General features: G+C 32.4%; 1 protein-coding gene across 1 annotated transcript; it reads right to left on the bottom strand.

The window, feature by feature from the left end:
* Positions 1–1,840: 1,840 nt before the first annotated feature.
* LOC145578230 (uncharacterized) lies at positions 1,841–8,422 on the bottom strand. The gene is made up of 7 exons (XM_081635588.1): positions 8,332–8,422; positions 4,886–5,063; positions 3,899–4,065; positions 2,737–2,833; positions 2,567–2,635; positions 2,313–2,482; positions 1,841–2,004 (listed from the first exon to the last, which is right to left on the bottom strand). Exons 1-7 carry the CDS (start codon positions 8,420–8,422, stop codon positions 1,841–1,843), a joined length of 936 nt encoding a protein of 311 aa, XP_081491714.1.
* Between the last annotated feature and the right edge of the window lie 8,081 nt (positions 8,423–16,503).

Below are 16,503 nucleotides of genomic sequence, written 5' to 3'. Positions count from 1 at the left end.
CAACTAGATTTAAAATATTATCAACGTTGTTCATAGAATTAGAGTCAACCACCTCCATCTTTTGTGCTCTTTTTGTTCTTTCATACTCTTGCATCTCAATCCAAATTTGTAGGCATTTTTGTGTTGCTTGTTGCAGTTGTTGATTCAATTCCAACATTCTATCCATAATTATAATTTGGTCACCCATATTTAACAACAAAATTGCATTAACAAAGACTAGCTAACAGCAAGCAATCATGAACCCCACTCAAAACTGACCTAGTTTAATAGCAAACGTTTTCTAAAAATTCTGAAATTTTGTCTGTGAAAAGTAGACAAAAAAAAAACACCCATATTCAAAAAAAAAATCGTTGAAAAAGCTTTTGTAATGAAGGAGATATAGCCACTTGAAGTTTACCTTTGAAACTAACCAAAACTGACGAAAGTAGACACTTCAAAGATCGTGATGAATTGAAAAATTCTTTAAAAACCTTGGCTCTTGATACCAATTTGATGTGGATTAAACCACGGAAAGAGATACTAGCAATTAGGGTCAAACCTAATTCAAATATTTTGATCTTTTCAACTAAAATAAGAAGAAAAACAACATTTCGAAATTAACTCACACGAATCAATCTCACAAATAATTTTCTTAAACTCAAAAAACACATATATTCTCACTAATGAAAACAAATATTTATAGGCATACAACCCAATACCCTATAGGATAAACAAACCTAAAAGATAAAATTAAATCCTAACAAACTCTAATAATAATAAACCAACTACTAACAGGATAAAATAAATAAGAAAAAATAAATCATAAACAAAATAAATCTAGACCAAGATCTTGATCCGCATCATAACGCCCTTAAATCATTTTCATTTTTACATTTAAAAATTAATAAAAATCTCTCAAATCTATTTAGTTGTTCCCCTCTAAAAAACAGCTGAATTAGTCTTCATTTTAGCGCAAAATCCAACAGTGTTCTCTCTATACTTAAAAAAAAAAATGCACACCAATGACAAGGGAAAGCCTTCATTAAACAAATGATCAACTGATACAACAAAGGAATAGAAATTACAAAGTTCGTCAAAAAAACAAATATGGTTAAAAATGAAATTACAAACTGATGAGGCAAGCATTGCCCTTTATTTTTGGGACTTTTTGTCAAAAACTACCTAATAAAGTCCAGATTTTATGAGAAACTACCTAATAAAAAGAATGTTGTTAAAAACTACCTAATAAAAGGTAAAATGTTGTAAGAAACTACCTAATAAAATGTTAATTGTTGTAAAATACTACTTCAGCCAGAAATCACCATTAACCCACCCCAAAACCACCGCTTTCACCCCAAAACCAACACAACCTACTTGAAATTGCCTTAAGCCGAAACCACCCTCCAATCCAAAACCACCACCTCTAACCCCAAAAATCAACATCCTGAATCCGAAAATTAAACTACCCTCAACAACTCGCAATATCATCTAACCACCCCAAAATAACCTTATCACCTTGAAAAACAACCTCTGTGGTGATTTCGGGGGTGTTTTGAGATAGATCAACGCCTTAAAATTAAATTAACGGTGAAAATTCGGCCAAAGTTAGTACTTTACAACATTTTACCTTTTATAAGATAGTTTCTTACAACATTTTACCTTTTATAAGATAGTTTCTTACAACATTTTTTATATTAGGTAGTTTCTCACAAATTTTAAGTTGTATTAGGTAGTTTTTGACAAAAAAAACCCTTATTTTTATCAATTAAAATAGAGAAAACGGTAATAGTTTGATAAGCCGCAATCATGTAGATGCAGTGCTTAATTTGAATTGATCAAGAGGATGATTTTTGTAAGCATCTTAATTACTATCGTAATCGCCGACCAAGAAGATGGAATTAAATTGCACTTTCACTTCTAAACTATCTCCTCCGCCAAAGTTGGCTGCCGAAGCAAAAACTTCGTATCGATCAATGAATTCGGGAAAACCCAGTGAAAGGTTTGAGCCACTGATCCAGTCCATTTCTGTTACAGACATATATAGTGTTAAATACGGTAATATCTTGTTGGATTAATTATAATTTATTCCCTTCAAGGTTTTACTTATTTATTTAGTATTATTATTATTTTACACCGATCTACTCATTATATAATTATTATTATTATCATTATTATATAAAAATAAAAAACTACAAAGTCAATTAATTTATAGAAATAATAATAATAATAATAATAATAATAATATTATGTGTTCACGTACTCCTTCCGTTCTTTCTCACCTAAGACAACAAACAAGTCATATACGTACGAATATATACACGAAGTGCAGTTACCTTTTTGAGAGTTTTCGTATAAACCGCTTTTTTTGCTTAACAAGCTGAGCTCATAACTAACAAGCATTTTCCTTCCGTTGGAAACCTTGTCTTCGTCAACAAGCACAAGAAAAAGGGACCAATTGGTATCAGTTGATGATCCATATCCTGTTCGATATAGCTGTAGCTTCCTGCGCGCACATAACACACGTAATATTAATTGATCTATTGATAAAAGTATATGGATAGAGTAGAGATCGAAGATTCATACGCACCAAGTGTATTGTACTTTATCCATAGTGTTCTTGAAGGGTGCATATTCCATTGGTGTAGAGAAATCGCCACTAGACAAAGGTGTAAATTTGATAAGAGTAAAAGTGCTTCTCGAAATAAATTTAACCTTTGTCAACCTTGAGTATGTAGGTTCATTGTTTGTAACGAAAACCTCTGCTCCAAAGGTAACTTGGTCGTCAATAAGTAATCCATAACTTGTGGTATTCCCCATATTGTTCCCCGGACATCGTAATGATTTTCTCCCAAATCTGCAGTTTAACACGGTATCAAAAATAGTTGTTTACCGAATTTAATACATATACCCCCTCCCTCCGTGTTTTAATAAGTGTTACACTTTGACCGACACATAGATTTAGGCAATTTAATTGACTTAAATAAAATAAGAGGTAAGTGAGGTAGTTGGAGTATTAAAATATTATAAATGAAATATAGTGGGGTTAATAGTTTATTGAAAAATGATGAATGTGATAGGAAAGATATAATTAGAAAAATGGTGTAGTAGATTTAGATGGGAACCATGAAAGGAGAGAGTCATATAACATTTAAATATAGTTTTTTACCAAAAAAGGAAATGTAACATTTATTAAAACACGGAGCGAGTAGTTATAACAATTGTTTTTATTTATATTAAGTAAAAATTGGTCTTAAATTGATATATATGATTTTGGATTAACACTTTTATTAGGGTGTTGTACAGGTTTCGGTTCCAAAAAATCGAGAACCTCAACCAGAACCTGTTGCAACAGATTCTCTATTTTACTACCCGAAATCGGAATCGGAATCTCTTATACAAGTTCCGGTTCCGAAATCTGCGGTTCCTAATGGATTCCGGTTCCGATTTAGAGTATCCTAAATTGTTGCTCACCCTTACTGAGGAGCTATTGTACTTGGACGTTACATCGGCACAAATTCTACATTTGTTAGACCATTTTGTAGAATAGTGTTAAACCCAACCTACATGGTCAAACAATCTGGGACGGATAATTGATATAACTAGGGCATCCAATTCAATCGTGGCTTGTTATAGGTCAACCCAATAATGCATTTGTGATGTTAAAGTATGATTGACCACGCTATTAGACCATCCACATATACAAATTTGTGAAGTTAAAATATGTGTAGTAAGTAAGTATTGTGACACTTTTATTTTAAGCAAAAGATTAAAGCAAACATTTATTTAAAGACTTAAAAGTTGAAACAGACGAAGTATTATTCAATATATAACAAATATAAGAGAATACTTCAACACAAATACATCAGATAGGTGGTAGAATTTCCGGTGACATATTGTTCTCATAGTAAAAAGAGCGTACCTTCAATAACCAGATATTGACGCGAAGGTGGATGCAATATGAAAATTTTGATTGACACATTAGTCGACGTTTTTTGACTCGTGCTACTCTGGTGCCTCTTCAAGTACATGGATATGTAGTCGCCGCTACCTCTTGCCTTATCCCCTTCGGGATAGATGATCATCGACCTTAATTAATACAGATTAAATAAAGTATATATCAACTTTGAGCAATGAGCATAATTTAAATCATGGAAGGGGGAGTGAGATTAATTAGTTTCTACTAGAACTATTAGATACATTGAAGTTTTTTCTTGTTTTGCTATTATTATTGTCAATAATAATAAATATATACTAAAACGCTTGCTAGCAGCCTAGCATTGATACGTATCGGCTATTATCATATATATCTTGCGGGGGTATGGAAAACAAAGGTTTGGGCATTCGGTGAGACTCAAAGTGCAACTCTTGTTGGTACATTAAACAACTTACTTAATAGTCTAGTCTCATTATTTTTATAATTTAGGACTTGTTCTCTTAAACTTATTTTCAATTTTTTTTATTTTATTTTTATTTTTTGTCTTAATTAGCTTAGACTAGAGCTATTCATATCTTATCATATCATAACTTTTTATTCCCATTTACTTATTACTAAGGGTCCGTTCACATTTACTTAATTTCAGTTCAGTTCAGTTCAGTTCAGCTCCAATCAGTTCAATTCAGTTCAGCTCCAAATGTTCAGTTCAGTTCAGCTCAGTAAATGTGAACAGGTCCTAAGTATCTTTAATTGCGCATTAATTTATTTTTTTTATATATAAAGATTACATATTTAAAAAGTACACAATAAGACAAATTCAACAAGAACCGACTCAAAGTGTATTTTTTCCATAAATTATTGTAAAATTGTGATTAAACTTATTGACAACCATTAGACATAATTGACGTTAATTGTCAAGTGGAAAAAAAAAGTAGATAGAGTTGTCTGTTAAAACTTAAAGTTAGCACTTACCATGTTTCGGACCCAACAACAAATTGTGGAGTCTCAAAGAATTTTTTGTTATTGGATGCTTTCATGGCATCTTTAAGACCTTGCCATGAATCAATCTCGAAACTTAAATGGCTAGGCTTCCTTGCTCTGAAAGTCCGAATTGGTTGGTTCGGGTCGCTGATGTCGAAACTGAAAGACACTGCACATTATTTTTACAGTAGATCAGATTATCACACACATATATATATATAATTGTACATAAAACACACCCACCAAAACTAGATTGAAGCTTAGAATGAAACATACTTCCATTCCAATCTCTCATGGTTGAATTGATGAGTTTACAGTTGGTTGTAAGGTAGAAGGACCCTGTTTTACTAAGGTTTTTGGTTTGTGTGAAGAACAACACAATTTGGAGCCTTTTATAGAGAGTTTTGTAGACCTTTTTTTAAAAAAAAAACAATTGTATTGAGCTATTACTAGCGTAATGGCCAAGGGGTAGTTGAAGAAATAATTAAGAACGACTTTAGTTTAGCTATTTACTATAAATCATTTCTTTGTTTCAGTATTAATTCTAAGTACAGATTTGAGAAAACAGTTTTTTTTTTTTTTTTTTTTTTTTTTTTTTTTTTTTTTTAAGGTCGGAAATTACTAAAGAAGTACTTTTTTGTGAGAAACTACATATAGTTTTTTATTTATTTATTTTTTGTTAGAAACCATCTTTTGAACAATTTTTTTAAAACAACATAACACTCATCAGATTATCAAGTTTGACTTCTAAAACATGATGTTGACCAGTCATGTGTCGATTATGTGACTTCATAAACCCTGATCTGGACGATTGCGACTAGTTTTGGCTGATTTCGATGGCCATGTTTGGGTGAAGCTGGTTGTATTAGGTGGGAAAATCTAGGGCGACCGGTCTAAGACTGGGGGAAAGGGATCAGAGGGGGTGGTGAAGGAGGTGGGGCTAGTGGTATGTGGTAGGGAATTCCATTCGAACATATATTAAGTGGAGGTAAAATCTAATTTTCGAATTTTTTGTGGTGTAAAAAAATTTATGAGGTTAAAAAACAATTTCACCCTTTATTTGGGTAATAAAAATCAAAATTTCCTTAAATCTTTGATGATTTATAGTTAAGAAAAAATATACTTCCTTTGAATTTAAATACTTCATCCACTTCTTTGAACACGAAGTTTTAAGAAAAATAGGGATTTAATTTTGGAAAAATTTTCAAAAACTATACACGCTTAATAGAGGTATTTGTGAAAAAACTACCCACTAAAAAATTTTATCAAAAAAACTACCCCTAAATTTAAAAACTTAGAACAGCACTACTCATTTCAACTTTCCGGCAACTCCGGCGTGTGGGCCCCACTTGTTTAATTCCCTCCAAAAAAAATTTTTGAGTGTCATATATATGCACCCAACCTCCCCCGCTTATAAAAAACGCAACCTAAAAATTCAATTTTTCTCTGAAATTTCATAATTGAAGAAGTGAAAACAAATTCGATCAGAGGCAATTCTTCTCTTTTACTCTATTAATTATGAATTTTGATGCTAGGGTGTAACGATTAGCAAAATTAGGGTTCTTAGAAATTGGGTAGAATTTAAAATTGGGAGAATTTGTTGATTTTAATTCAAATTGGTTATCCTAGGGTTATGAATTAAGGATTACTAGTTCTAAATTCTGTTATAATTTGTCAATTGCAGAATGTCGAGCTCTTCTTTTCATTTAGCTCACCCATACCCTAGCAAATGCTATTGTGGAATTCCTCCAAAAATGGTGACATCTTGGACAAGCACTAGTTCGGGAAGGAAGTTTGTTGCATGTAAGTTCTATGATGCTGCAACTGGAAGGCGTGGGTGCAAATTTTTTAAGTGGATTGATGAAGAGTTGAGTGGCAGAGAGCCATAACTAATCAATTAGTGCTAGAGAAGAAACTGCTGAAAGGTGAAATTGCCACCTTAAAACAAAACAGGAAGTAAGCTTACTCCAAGATCAAAATACAAGGCTAGTGCAACAGACTCTATCAATTACACCTCTCAAACACAATCACACCAATTACACCTTTCATTGTCAAACTTAATTATGTAATTACAAAGTGATTACTTTTTAAATTACTTATAATTAGTCACATGGGGGTTCAATTTGACTGTCAATTAAACGAATTTAAAAATTAGGGTTCTAAAAAAGAAGAATCAAATATTAGGGTTTACACATGCAATCATATATATATATATAAACAAGTTGGTACAAAGTTAATATTTAGGGAATTGTACCTTTCTTTTCCTGTTTTTCCATGTTTAATTACTATATCTGCTTTAGCTTTCCCCATTTCAGCTTCATCCAGATGGGTATTATCCATTTTTGCGATTTTTTCCAACAATTACATTGACAATGACAAAAAATGGGTGGAGCTAAATGAATGTCTTTGCTGTGTAGGAAAGAGAATAGAAGAAAAAGAAACAAAGAAACAGATTGAAGGAGAGAGATGACGAAGAAAGAGGATGAAAATGGTGGTCCAAATGGAGTAGAAAGCAGGGGAAGGAGAGAGGAATGACAGAGGAGAGGTAGTTAGAGTAGTAAATGAAGATAAGGGTAAAAATGTCATTGCGTTGTGTCTTTTTGGAGGAAATTGAACAAATGGGGCCCACAAGCCGGAGTTTTTGTCGTAAAGTTGAAATAAGTAGTGCTACTCTAAGTTTTTAAATTTAGAGGGTAATTTTTTTGATAAAATTTTTATTGGATAGTTGTTCACAAATACCCCTATTAAGCGTGTAATTCCTGACAATTTTTCCTTTAATTTTCTTAAGGTTTTAAGTACTATCAAATAATCACCTTTCCCAACCTGCATGAATCAGCATTAATTTCCAAGTCGAACGAAGAATCTTTTCCCGCCAAACTGACCACCCCCACCACTTTTTTCATTAAGAGGTGGTTATATACACCTGAATGTATAGTAAATCATGAGTATTTGTTCTCATTTTAATAATTGTTTTTCATTTTATCATTAAATGAGAGTGCTTTCCCTTAATATTGTTAGGAAAATTTACAATTCCACAAATACAACTACTTTTTATAATATTCCCAATCTACTATTTACGTCAACAACTTAACTTAATTATTTTTTTTTTAATTTTTTTGTATGAAACCGCTATCTCAGGTGGCGGTTTCCCACTTATTATTTTTTTTAAAAAAAAAAAATTAAACCTTTTCATTCTGACTTCTTTTTCTTTCTCTAATTATGTCGTTATAACCAAGGAGAACCATTGCCATTATCCCCTATCAAACTACTCTTATTATTAGTTCGACATACGGTACACCAGATGTATATAACAAATGCTAATAGTTGGAACATTATTATGGGAAAGCACTTATCAAATGAAGACTAAAAACTAATTTTAGATTAGTTCGACATACGGTACACCCAAATGTATATAACAAATTCTAATCCCCGTTAACCTGAATTACTATCACCCCATTCACCTTCCTTTTCCTCAATTGAAGCGTTCTCCGACTGGCATAAATCAGCCTCAGCTCGTTGCTTTTCCATTTTATCAAGTCGGCGAAATTCATCAACAAATTGTTGGAAGTTTATCAATTTCATCAACAAATTGTTCTAAGTTTATCAATTTCATCATCAAACTCAGCTCGTTGGGTTTCCATTTCCTTGTCAAATTGTTCCCCATTAGTGGCGTACATGTGAGCTTGACTAAGTACTGCTATTTGGCCAATTCAAGCATTTTTCTGTAATTTTTGTAGAGCATATAGCTTCCAACTCTTGATTCTTTGATTAAGAGGGGAATGGTCGCAGATTTCGTGCACCGGTGTACGTTAGTAGTGAGGAAAATATTTGATGATGAATTTATGTTAATGAGTTCAGAGTGCCTTAATTTTTAAGTTTTTTTTACATCAATTATTAAATCTTTTTTTTGGCCCGAAAAAAAACAGAAATAAAAAGAACTTAAGTGGTCATGCGGCTTGAATAATCAAAGAGCCTCGCCACAACCCAAAAACAATATAAGGACATTTTGTGCCATTTTTTTTAAAGGACCTTTTAAATAAAAAGGGCTGCATTTTTTTTGAAGGAAAAATAAAAAGGTCTATATAAGAGGACATTTATCACAAATTTTCCTTTAATTTACAATCTAACAACCCAAAAAAAATCCAACATCACAAATTATGAAAATTTTATAGTACACTAGGGTGTACCATGCTCATGGTACACCTAGTTTTAAATGATGTGTTTTTAACATTTCATTTGCAAGCTGTCAGTTTGTTATTTAAAAACAAAAACAAAAAAAAAAATTCAATCTCTTCCACAATTCATGGGATTCAACGTGATATCCTCCATTTTTACATAACTTTCAAAATTAAATTTCACCATATTTTAATTTCGAATTAAGATAGAACAAAATTTATAAAGAATTTTGTAGAGAGAAAAATACAGAGCAAATTATGAGGACATTGTAATCGATGGATCGAAAAAGGTAATTTGATTTTATTTGTCATGATTTTAATTTCGGGATTTTGCTAATTAGGTTGATTATATTTCGCTATTATTTTGCACGATTATTGTTAAATATCATTGATTTTTTTTTTTCAATTTTGATATTTATGAATTTGAGATCCATATGACATAGGTTGAAGCTGATGTTATTTTATTTTATTCATCAAAGGTTGAAGATTATGTTCTTTATATTTGTCAAATGTTGAAGATAGTGTTCTTTATAAATTGTGCTTATGTTCGTTATTGTAATTATTGAACAATAATTATATGAATGTTCTTTATTTTTATCCTTTATGTTGTTTGCTTCGAAGTTCTTTGATTTATTCTGTATGTTTATTGAATTATTATAATATTTATTTAAATAATATATAATTTATTAATTCTATATATTTTTTTAATATTAATTATCACTAACTACATATATATTTTTTTTAAATCAGGATCGTGTAGGATGATGACGATATTCTTTTGAGATCTCCTCTATTGATGATTGTTTTTCAGATCTAAAGAACATCCATAATATATTAAAGAACATGATAATATTATGTAATGAACATAACTTATATATATACCTGCCACGATCCAAAGACAAATCAAAGAACATTTCACAATAAGCCATGAATATTATGTGACGATAAAAGTACATTGCAATTACAATCAAAGAACATGGACATTTAAAATAAACTATCAAAAAATCAAATAAAAATCATTATATGATATAATTATGGACGTAAGGAAAAAAATATAGTTTTAAAAAATAATTGTACATTACAAACAACTATAAAGTACATCATGTTTTCAAATAGAGAACATTATTAAATCACATATAGAACATCACAAAAAAATTTATATATACCAACCTTAAAATGAATATTGTAACTATATGGTGAAAAATATGAACGAAATATTAAAAAATTGAAAACTAAAATTTTGAAAATGAAAATTATAAATTTAAAATTTGAATCATAAAACGAAATCTTAAATTATTTTTAGGTGAAATAATTTTAGAAAATAAAAATAATTTTTTTTTTATAAAGAACATTATATAGTCATATAAAGAACCTCATAAAAAGTACATAGAACAATTATTAAAATAAATATTATAATTAAATATTTTTTAAAATTGGTGAAAAAATATGAAAAGAATATTTTTTTAAAGAAAGGGAACGAAATGTAGTATTTTGGATAATAAAATTTTGAAAATGAAATTAAAAAATTTAAATTTTAAAATTTAAAATTTGAAATTTGAAATTCAAAACAACTGCATTTTAATTCAGGTGTACCATGCATGGTACACCTGGGTGTAGGAACCACGTATTGCACAAATTAGCCTTTTCTCCTTCCTAAAAAAAGTATCCAGCTTTTTTCTCTCTCTCTCTCTCCAAAGCTTGAAGGTGGACAATAACTGCTTAAAGCTTGAAGGATCGATATTTTCTCTCTCCTCTTGTTCACTTATACATTTTGTTCGTAATTTAAGTTATTCGAGTTTAATGTTCTAATTTTTTCTACTCCATAGATTTTTTTTTGAATTGAGTGTTTTCAATTAAGGATTTCCACTAAAATATTCGTATTTGATGTTGATTTTTTTTTTAAATTTAACATAATTTTCGTGAATTTTTTGTATTAAATGTTCTTATTTTGTAATTTTTTTGTCAAATTTTCAAACTTGATGTTAAAAATTTGATAATTTCAATTGAACATATGTAAAATGAGCAAAAAGAAATAAAATGAGCAAACCTAAATATGCAAAGTAATATAGTAAAAATAAAATGAGTAAACAAAATAAAAAGGAAAAAATGTTAAATATAATCCCAATTTTGGATTATTTTTAAATAATCCGAACTTTGGGGGTCATTTGCTTAAAATAAGCCCAACCAGTCACCAACCTATTATAGTAGGTTAAAGTGACACGTGTCGCCACATGAATGGTTTAAAAATTAAAAAAATAAATAAAAACTTAAAAAAAGAAAAAACTTTAAAAAATACATAAAAACCCAGACCCACCCACAACCACTGCCTCCCCCCACCAGCCAGCACCCAGAATCTCCTACGTCGGTGCCCAGACCATCCCTCCAGCGTACCGGCACTGGTTCTCCCCTCTCGTACCCCCTAAATCACCGAGTATCGACCAAGAATCCCTAAATCACTAAATATCCAGCCCGATCGAATTGCAAACCCTTAAACAACACCACTACAAAATCCCTTAAACGGCCCATCCCTACCCACGATACCCTAGAGAATAAGATTTTAAAGGGTGGGGGAGGGGCGATTGTGGTGTTTGTGAGGTGGAGCTGGGTTTTTAAAGGGTTTTGGGTTGTTGATAATGGTGGTTATGGGGTTTCAGGTTTAGTGAATTTAGGGGTAGGGGAGGGCATAGGGAGGCTCGGAGCAGCGTTTTGGGGCAAGCGGGGTACGTGGGTTGAGCAACAGAGGAAGGCTACCGGTTGAGGTGGGGGTTGTCGTGGGTTGGGGGCTAGGTGTTTTTTTTTTTTTTTTTAATTTTAATTTTCAACCAATTACTAAAATAAAGTAAAAATTACTTCTTTAACAGGTTACCAGTAATTTGGGATTGTTTTGAGTGTATAATCCCAAACTTCGGATTATTAAAAAATAACCCAAAGTTGGGATTATTTTGAGCGAATGGAAGAAAGTTGGGATTATTTTTAGGAAATTTTGACCTTTACCACCTCCAAAAAAACAACTTATTTGCTTTTACCACCATAAAAAAGTTTTATTTTACTAACACATAAAAAAATGAAAGTTGGCTTTTATCACCAATCACTGCCAACTAACAGATTCCGTTCATAAATCCGTTAGTGGGGCTTACCATGTCCATGTGTCATCATATTATTAGGTAAATGTTTTTAAAAAAAAAAATTAAACCCGACTACCAGTCCCACCGCCGGACCAACTACCAATTCTAACGTCGAACCGACTACCAGCCCCACCACCAACTCGCTGCACAGCTAGCCACCGGATCGCATAACGCACACAGCCACCGCAGCAGCCACAGCCACCGCAGCAGCCACAACCACCGCACCCACAACGCACCAGCGCACCACCCATAAAGCCCCCTCCTACCGAATTTCGACCACTCCTAAAACCCTAGCCACCACCAAATTTCACACTCCTAAAAACCTAACCACCACCTAACTCCGACCCCCTCCTTAGCCAACACCAAATTTCGACCATCCCTAGCCCCACTCGAAATTTCGACCAACCAAGGTGAGTCAATTCCACTGCCTGCTGGGATGTTGGTTGACATGGAAGATCGGGGGAGATGAAGAGGAAACGTCAAAAAGGTGGGGCCCAACTAACGGATTCATGGACGGAATCCGTTAGTTGGTGGTAAAACCCAATTTTTGAAAATTTTGTTGGTGGTAAAATACAACTTTTTTTATGAAAGTGGTAAAAGCCAATAAGTGGTTTTTTTATGGTAGTAAAACTCAATTTTTTTTTAATCAATTTCCAAATTAAAATAAGCAAACATAATTGAAATAAGCAAAACATAAATAAGCATAATTAAAGTTCCTATTTAGTAATATATTTTATCAAATCATTCGTACTTAATGTTCTAAATTTAATAATTTCAACCAAAGATATGTAAATTGAGCAAACAAAATTAAAATGAGCAAACCTAAATATACAAAATAATATATTAAAAATAAAATGACCGAAAAAAACCCAAAAAAAATGAAAAAAATGAATAACACCAATGAATTTAATGATGAAATTGATAAACTTACAACAATTTGTTGATGAATTTCGCCGATTTGATAAAAAAAATAAAATAGGTGTTTTAGCCGCTCATATTGAAATGAGGGAGAGATAGTTAAGAAAATCTTAGAGAGATGAAGTAATAACTGATACAAGAAGAAGAAGAAGAATTAGCAACAATTCTTTGCTCATTTATAGGCTTATGGGTTATGATACAAGAAGAAGAAGAAGAAGAATTAGCAACAATTCTTTGCTCATTTGGTAGTTGAGTAGACTTACTTGTGGATATGATACCTTGCTCACCCTATATTTACAGTAATTGACCCGTACACTTACGGTAGATTTAGGGCCGACCAGTGGTGAAGGAGAGAGAAAGCTTGAAGGGCTTCCATAGAAGTTAGGAAGGAGAGAGAAAGGTATTTAGTGAGGGGATGCGTACGTTATGGTTTTTTTTTCAAAAAAAGAAAAAAAAATCAACCAACCAATCATATGGTGACATGTGTCACCTTAACATGTTATTACAGGTTAGGTGACCGGTTGGGACTAAATTGAGCGAATAACAACCAAATTTGGGATTATTCTTTAAAATTCAAATTTGAAATTATTTTAAGCAAAATTGGCAAAAATTGGGATTATTTTACCAAATTTTCCAAATAAATTATTTTGTACGAAAGTTTTTAGATACATGTTATATATATAAGGTACATGCCCAAAAGATCAAATATACATATTATAAAGTTATAATTAAAGTAATTTAACCAAAAACGCTAGCCCAAATAAAATCCCAGTTTGTGACCGATTAAAACCACCTTATGGCCCGAAAAATGTAATTTATATCATTTAAATATCATTATAATCACTCAATAATGGTTTTACTTTCTTCGCTTAACGTAATTTAGATTGACACGACAACCTTTTTAGAGGTAGTAATAGACAAATTTTCTTATTAATTAATATTGTTGCAACTAATAGTAATTTTAGCGAGCAAAATTATTAACAATGAGAGTAAAGATCTTCATATGAAATTCATGAATTTCAATGTGAAATTCAAAACCAAGAAGAGTATAATATTTTAGCTTTGAGTATTATATTGAGGAATGATGTTTTTTGTTTTCGTGTTTTTGTAGCAAGCTATTTGCAATCAGATGTCGGACGATTGCTAATATTCTAGATGTTTTTGTTATCGCTTATTTTATACTCCTTTTGTAGTGGTGTTCAAATAGTAAAGTAATAATTTAAATATCATTAAATGATTTTTGTCATAATCACAAGACTAATTGAAATAAAATGAGATTAGATAAATGTGAACGAAATATAATATTCTCACTAGTTTTTGGGTCCGGGGCGATGTCCCGATTTATTACGTGAAACTAACTGATAATTAATATACATTATAATTTATGATTTAATTTTCTTTGAATGAATATGTGTTTTTATTAAAAAAAATAATAATTAAACCATGTGGTTTATACTTATATATATTTCTTTTCATATTTATAATATGTTTGATAATTAGCTAAGATGGCTAAATAGTCAATTTTGCTGTAAATGGTTTGGGATTCGAATCCTCTTATCTTCATATTTTTTATATTTAGTGATGATGTGGCATGTTGTGATCGATGTTGGGTAGGTGATGTGGCGTCATCAAGTGTTTGTGAACTGACATGGCCGGTTAGATATAAAAAATAATATAAAAATTAATAATCTTATTAACTTAAAACCGCCACCAATGCCTTGCCCAGCCGTCATCAAGACCACATCCCCGCGCCGGCAATACCACTTCTTTTTCTCTTCCCCCCTCTCGACACCCCTACTGATCCCCTTTCTCGAGTTCACTTCACCAGTTCTTCATCAACCAAAGAACCCACCTGCAACCCTCACCTTGCCGACTACAAACCCTCAGCCTTCTTGCAATCCGCGACCCTTGTCTGAATCTTACTAAACCCCCCCCATCCCTTTCCAGTTTCGTGGTTGTAGAAGGGGGTTGCAAGTGAATGTTAATTAGTTGCAAAAAGGGTTTGTGGGGATAAGGAGAGGTTGGGGTTGCTATAAAGTATCGTAGAGGTGAGTAGACTTGGCAAACCATTTGGGTCAGGTTGGGTTAGGTCAGCAAATATTGGTCGGGTTTCAATTAGGTCAGGTCAATTTGGGTTTCGAGTAAGCACTTTGGGTTAAGTTCAGATCAGGTCAAGTTCGGGTTGTGTTAGTTCAAATCGAGTCAGTTTGGGTAGGGTCAATTTTTAGGACCAAGTTTAGGGTCAATTTTGGGTCGGGTTGAGTCAAATTGGGTCAGGTCAGTTCGGTTTCGAGTTAGTTCGGGTCAAGTCACTAAAATAAATTCACTTAAAATAATAGTAGGAAAAATAAAGTAAAATCATAAAAAATTAAGAATAAATAAATAAATAAATAAATAAAAAATCGTGAGTACCTATTACTTAGGAAAGATAGAAGACCTAAAATAAGTAATTCACCCTATTCACTTTTAAAATCGAGTCACTACGGGTTGTGTCAACACGGGTCGGGTTGATTTTGCTACGGTCAATCAATTTGAGTTTAAATCGGGTCAGGTCAAGTTCGAGTTTCGGGTCGATTTTAGGTCAGGTCATTTCAGGCATCGGGTCATGTTCGAATCAAATCCATTTCTAGTCGGCCGGGTTCGAGTCGAGTTGGGTTAGTTTGGGGTCATCGATCAGGTCATTTTAAGGTCAACTTTCAGGTCACGGGTCGAGTCATTTAGGTGGTGTCAGAATTTCCAAGTCTAGCAGTGAGGGGGGACGCTGACTGGAAGAGTCAAGGCGGCACTAGGGCTGCGGACACTACAAAAAATCATCACTTGTGCCACTAATTATGCCACGAGAATTCCAAATTCGTGGCATAATTTCATCTAGCCACGAGAAAAATGAACTATGATACAAACACTAGATAAGAAGAATAATTATGCCACAGGTATTTATTTTCTTATGGCAAATATCACACATGTGCCACGAGTAGCGCTTTTCCCGTGGCAAATATCACACTTGTGTCACGAGTAGCACTTTTCCCGTGGCAAACTTTACATTTGTGCCACGAGTAGCTCTTTTCCCTTAGCAAACGTTATATTTATCATACAAGTTGTTTTTTCCCGTGGTAAATTTTACACCAGTGTCACAAGTAATATGTATTACTTGAATAACATTGTAGACCTACCTGTTGAGCAAGGCTTATGTATTTAGTTATTGTTTGGGCTTATGTTTTAGCCCGATCTTAGGTTGTATAAATATACCCTTATACGTAATACACAAACCAAGGATTCACATTCTTGACATGGTATCAGGCCAAAACCTCAAAAACCCTATTTTTTTAACAAATTGAAAACACCAAAACAGAGCAGAACACTCTGCCAATTTGAAGCACGATCAACTTCATCA

This window comes from Chenopodium album, chromosome 14, assembly GCF_948465745.1.
Source record: "Chenopodium album chromosome 14, dcCheAlbu1.1, whole genome shotgun sequence".
Lineage (NCBI taxonomy): Eukaryota > Viridiplantae > Streptophyta > Magnoliopsida > Caryophyllales > Amaranthaceae > Chenopodium > Chenopodium album.
The sequence above is the reverse complement of the archived record's forward strand: the minus strand, read 5'-3'. Positions and strand labels throughout refer to the sequence as shown.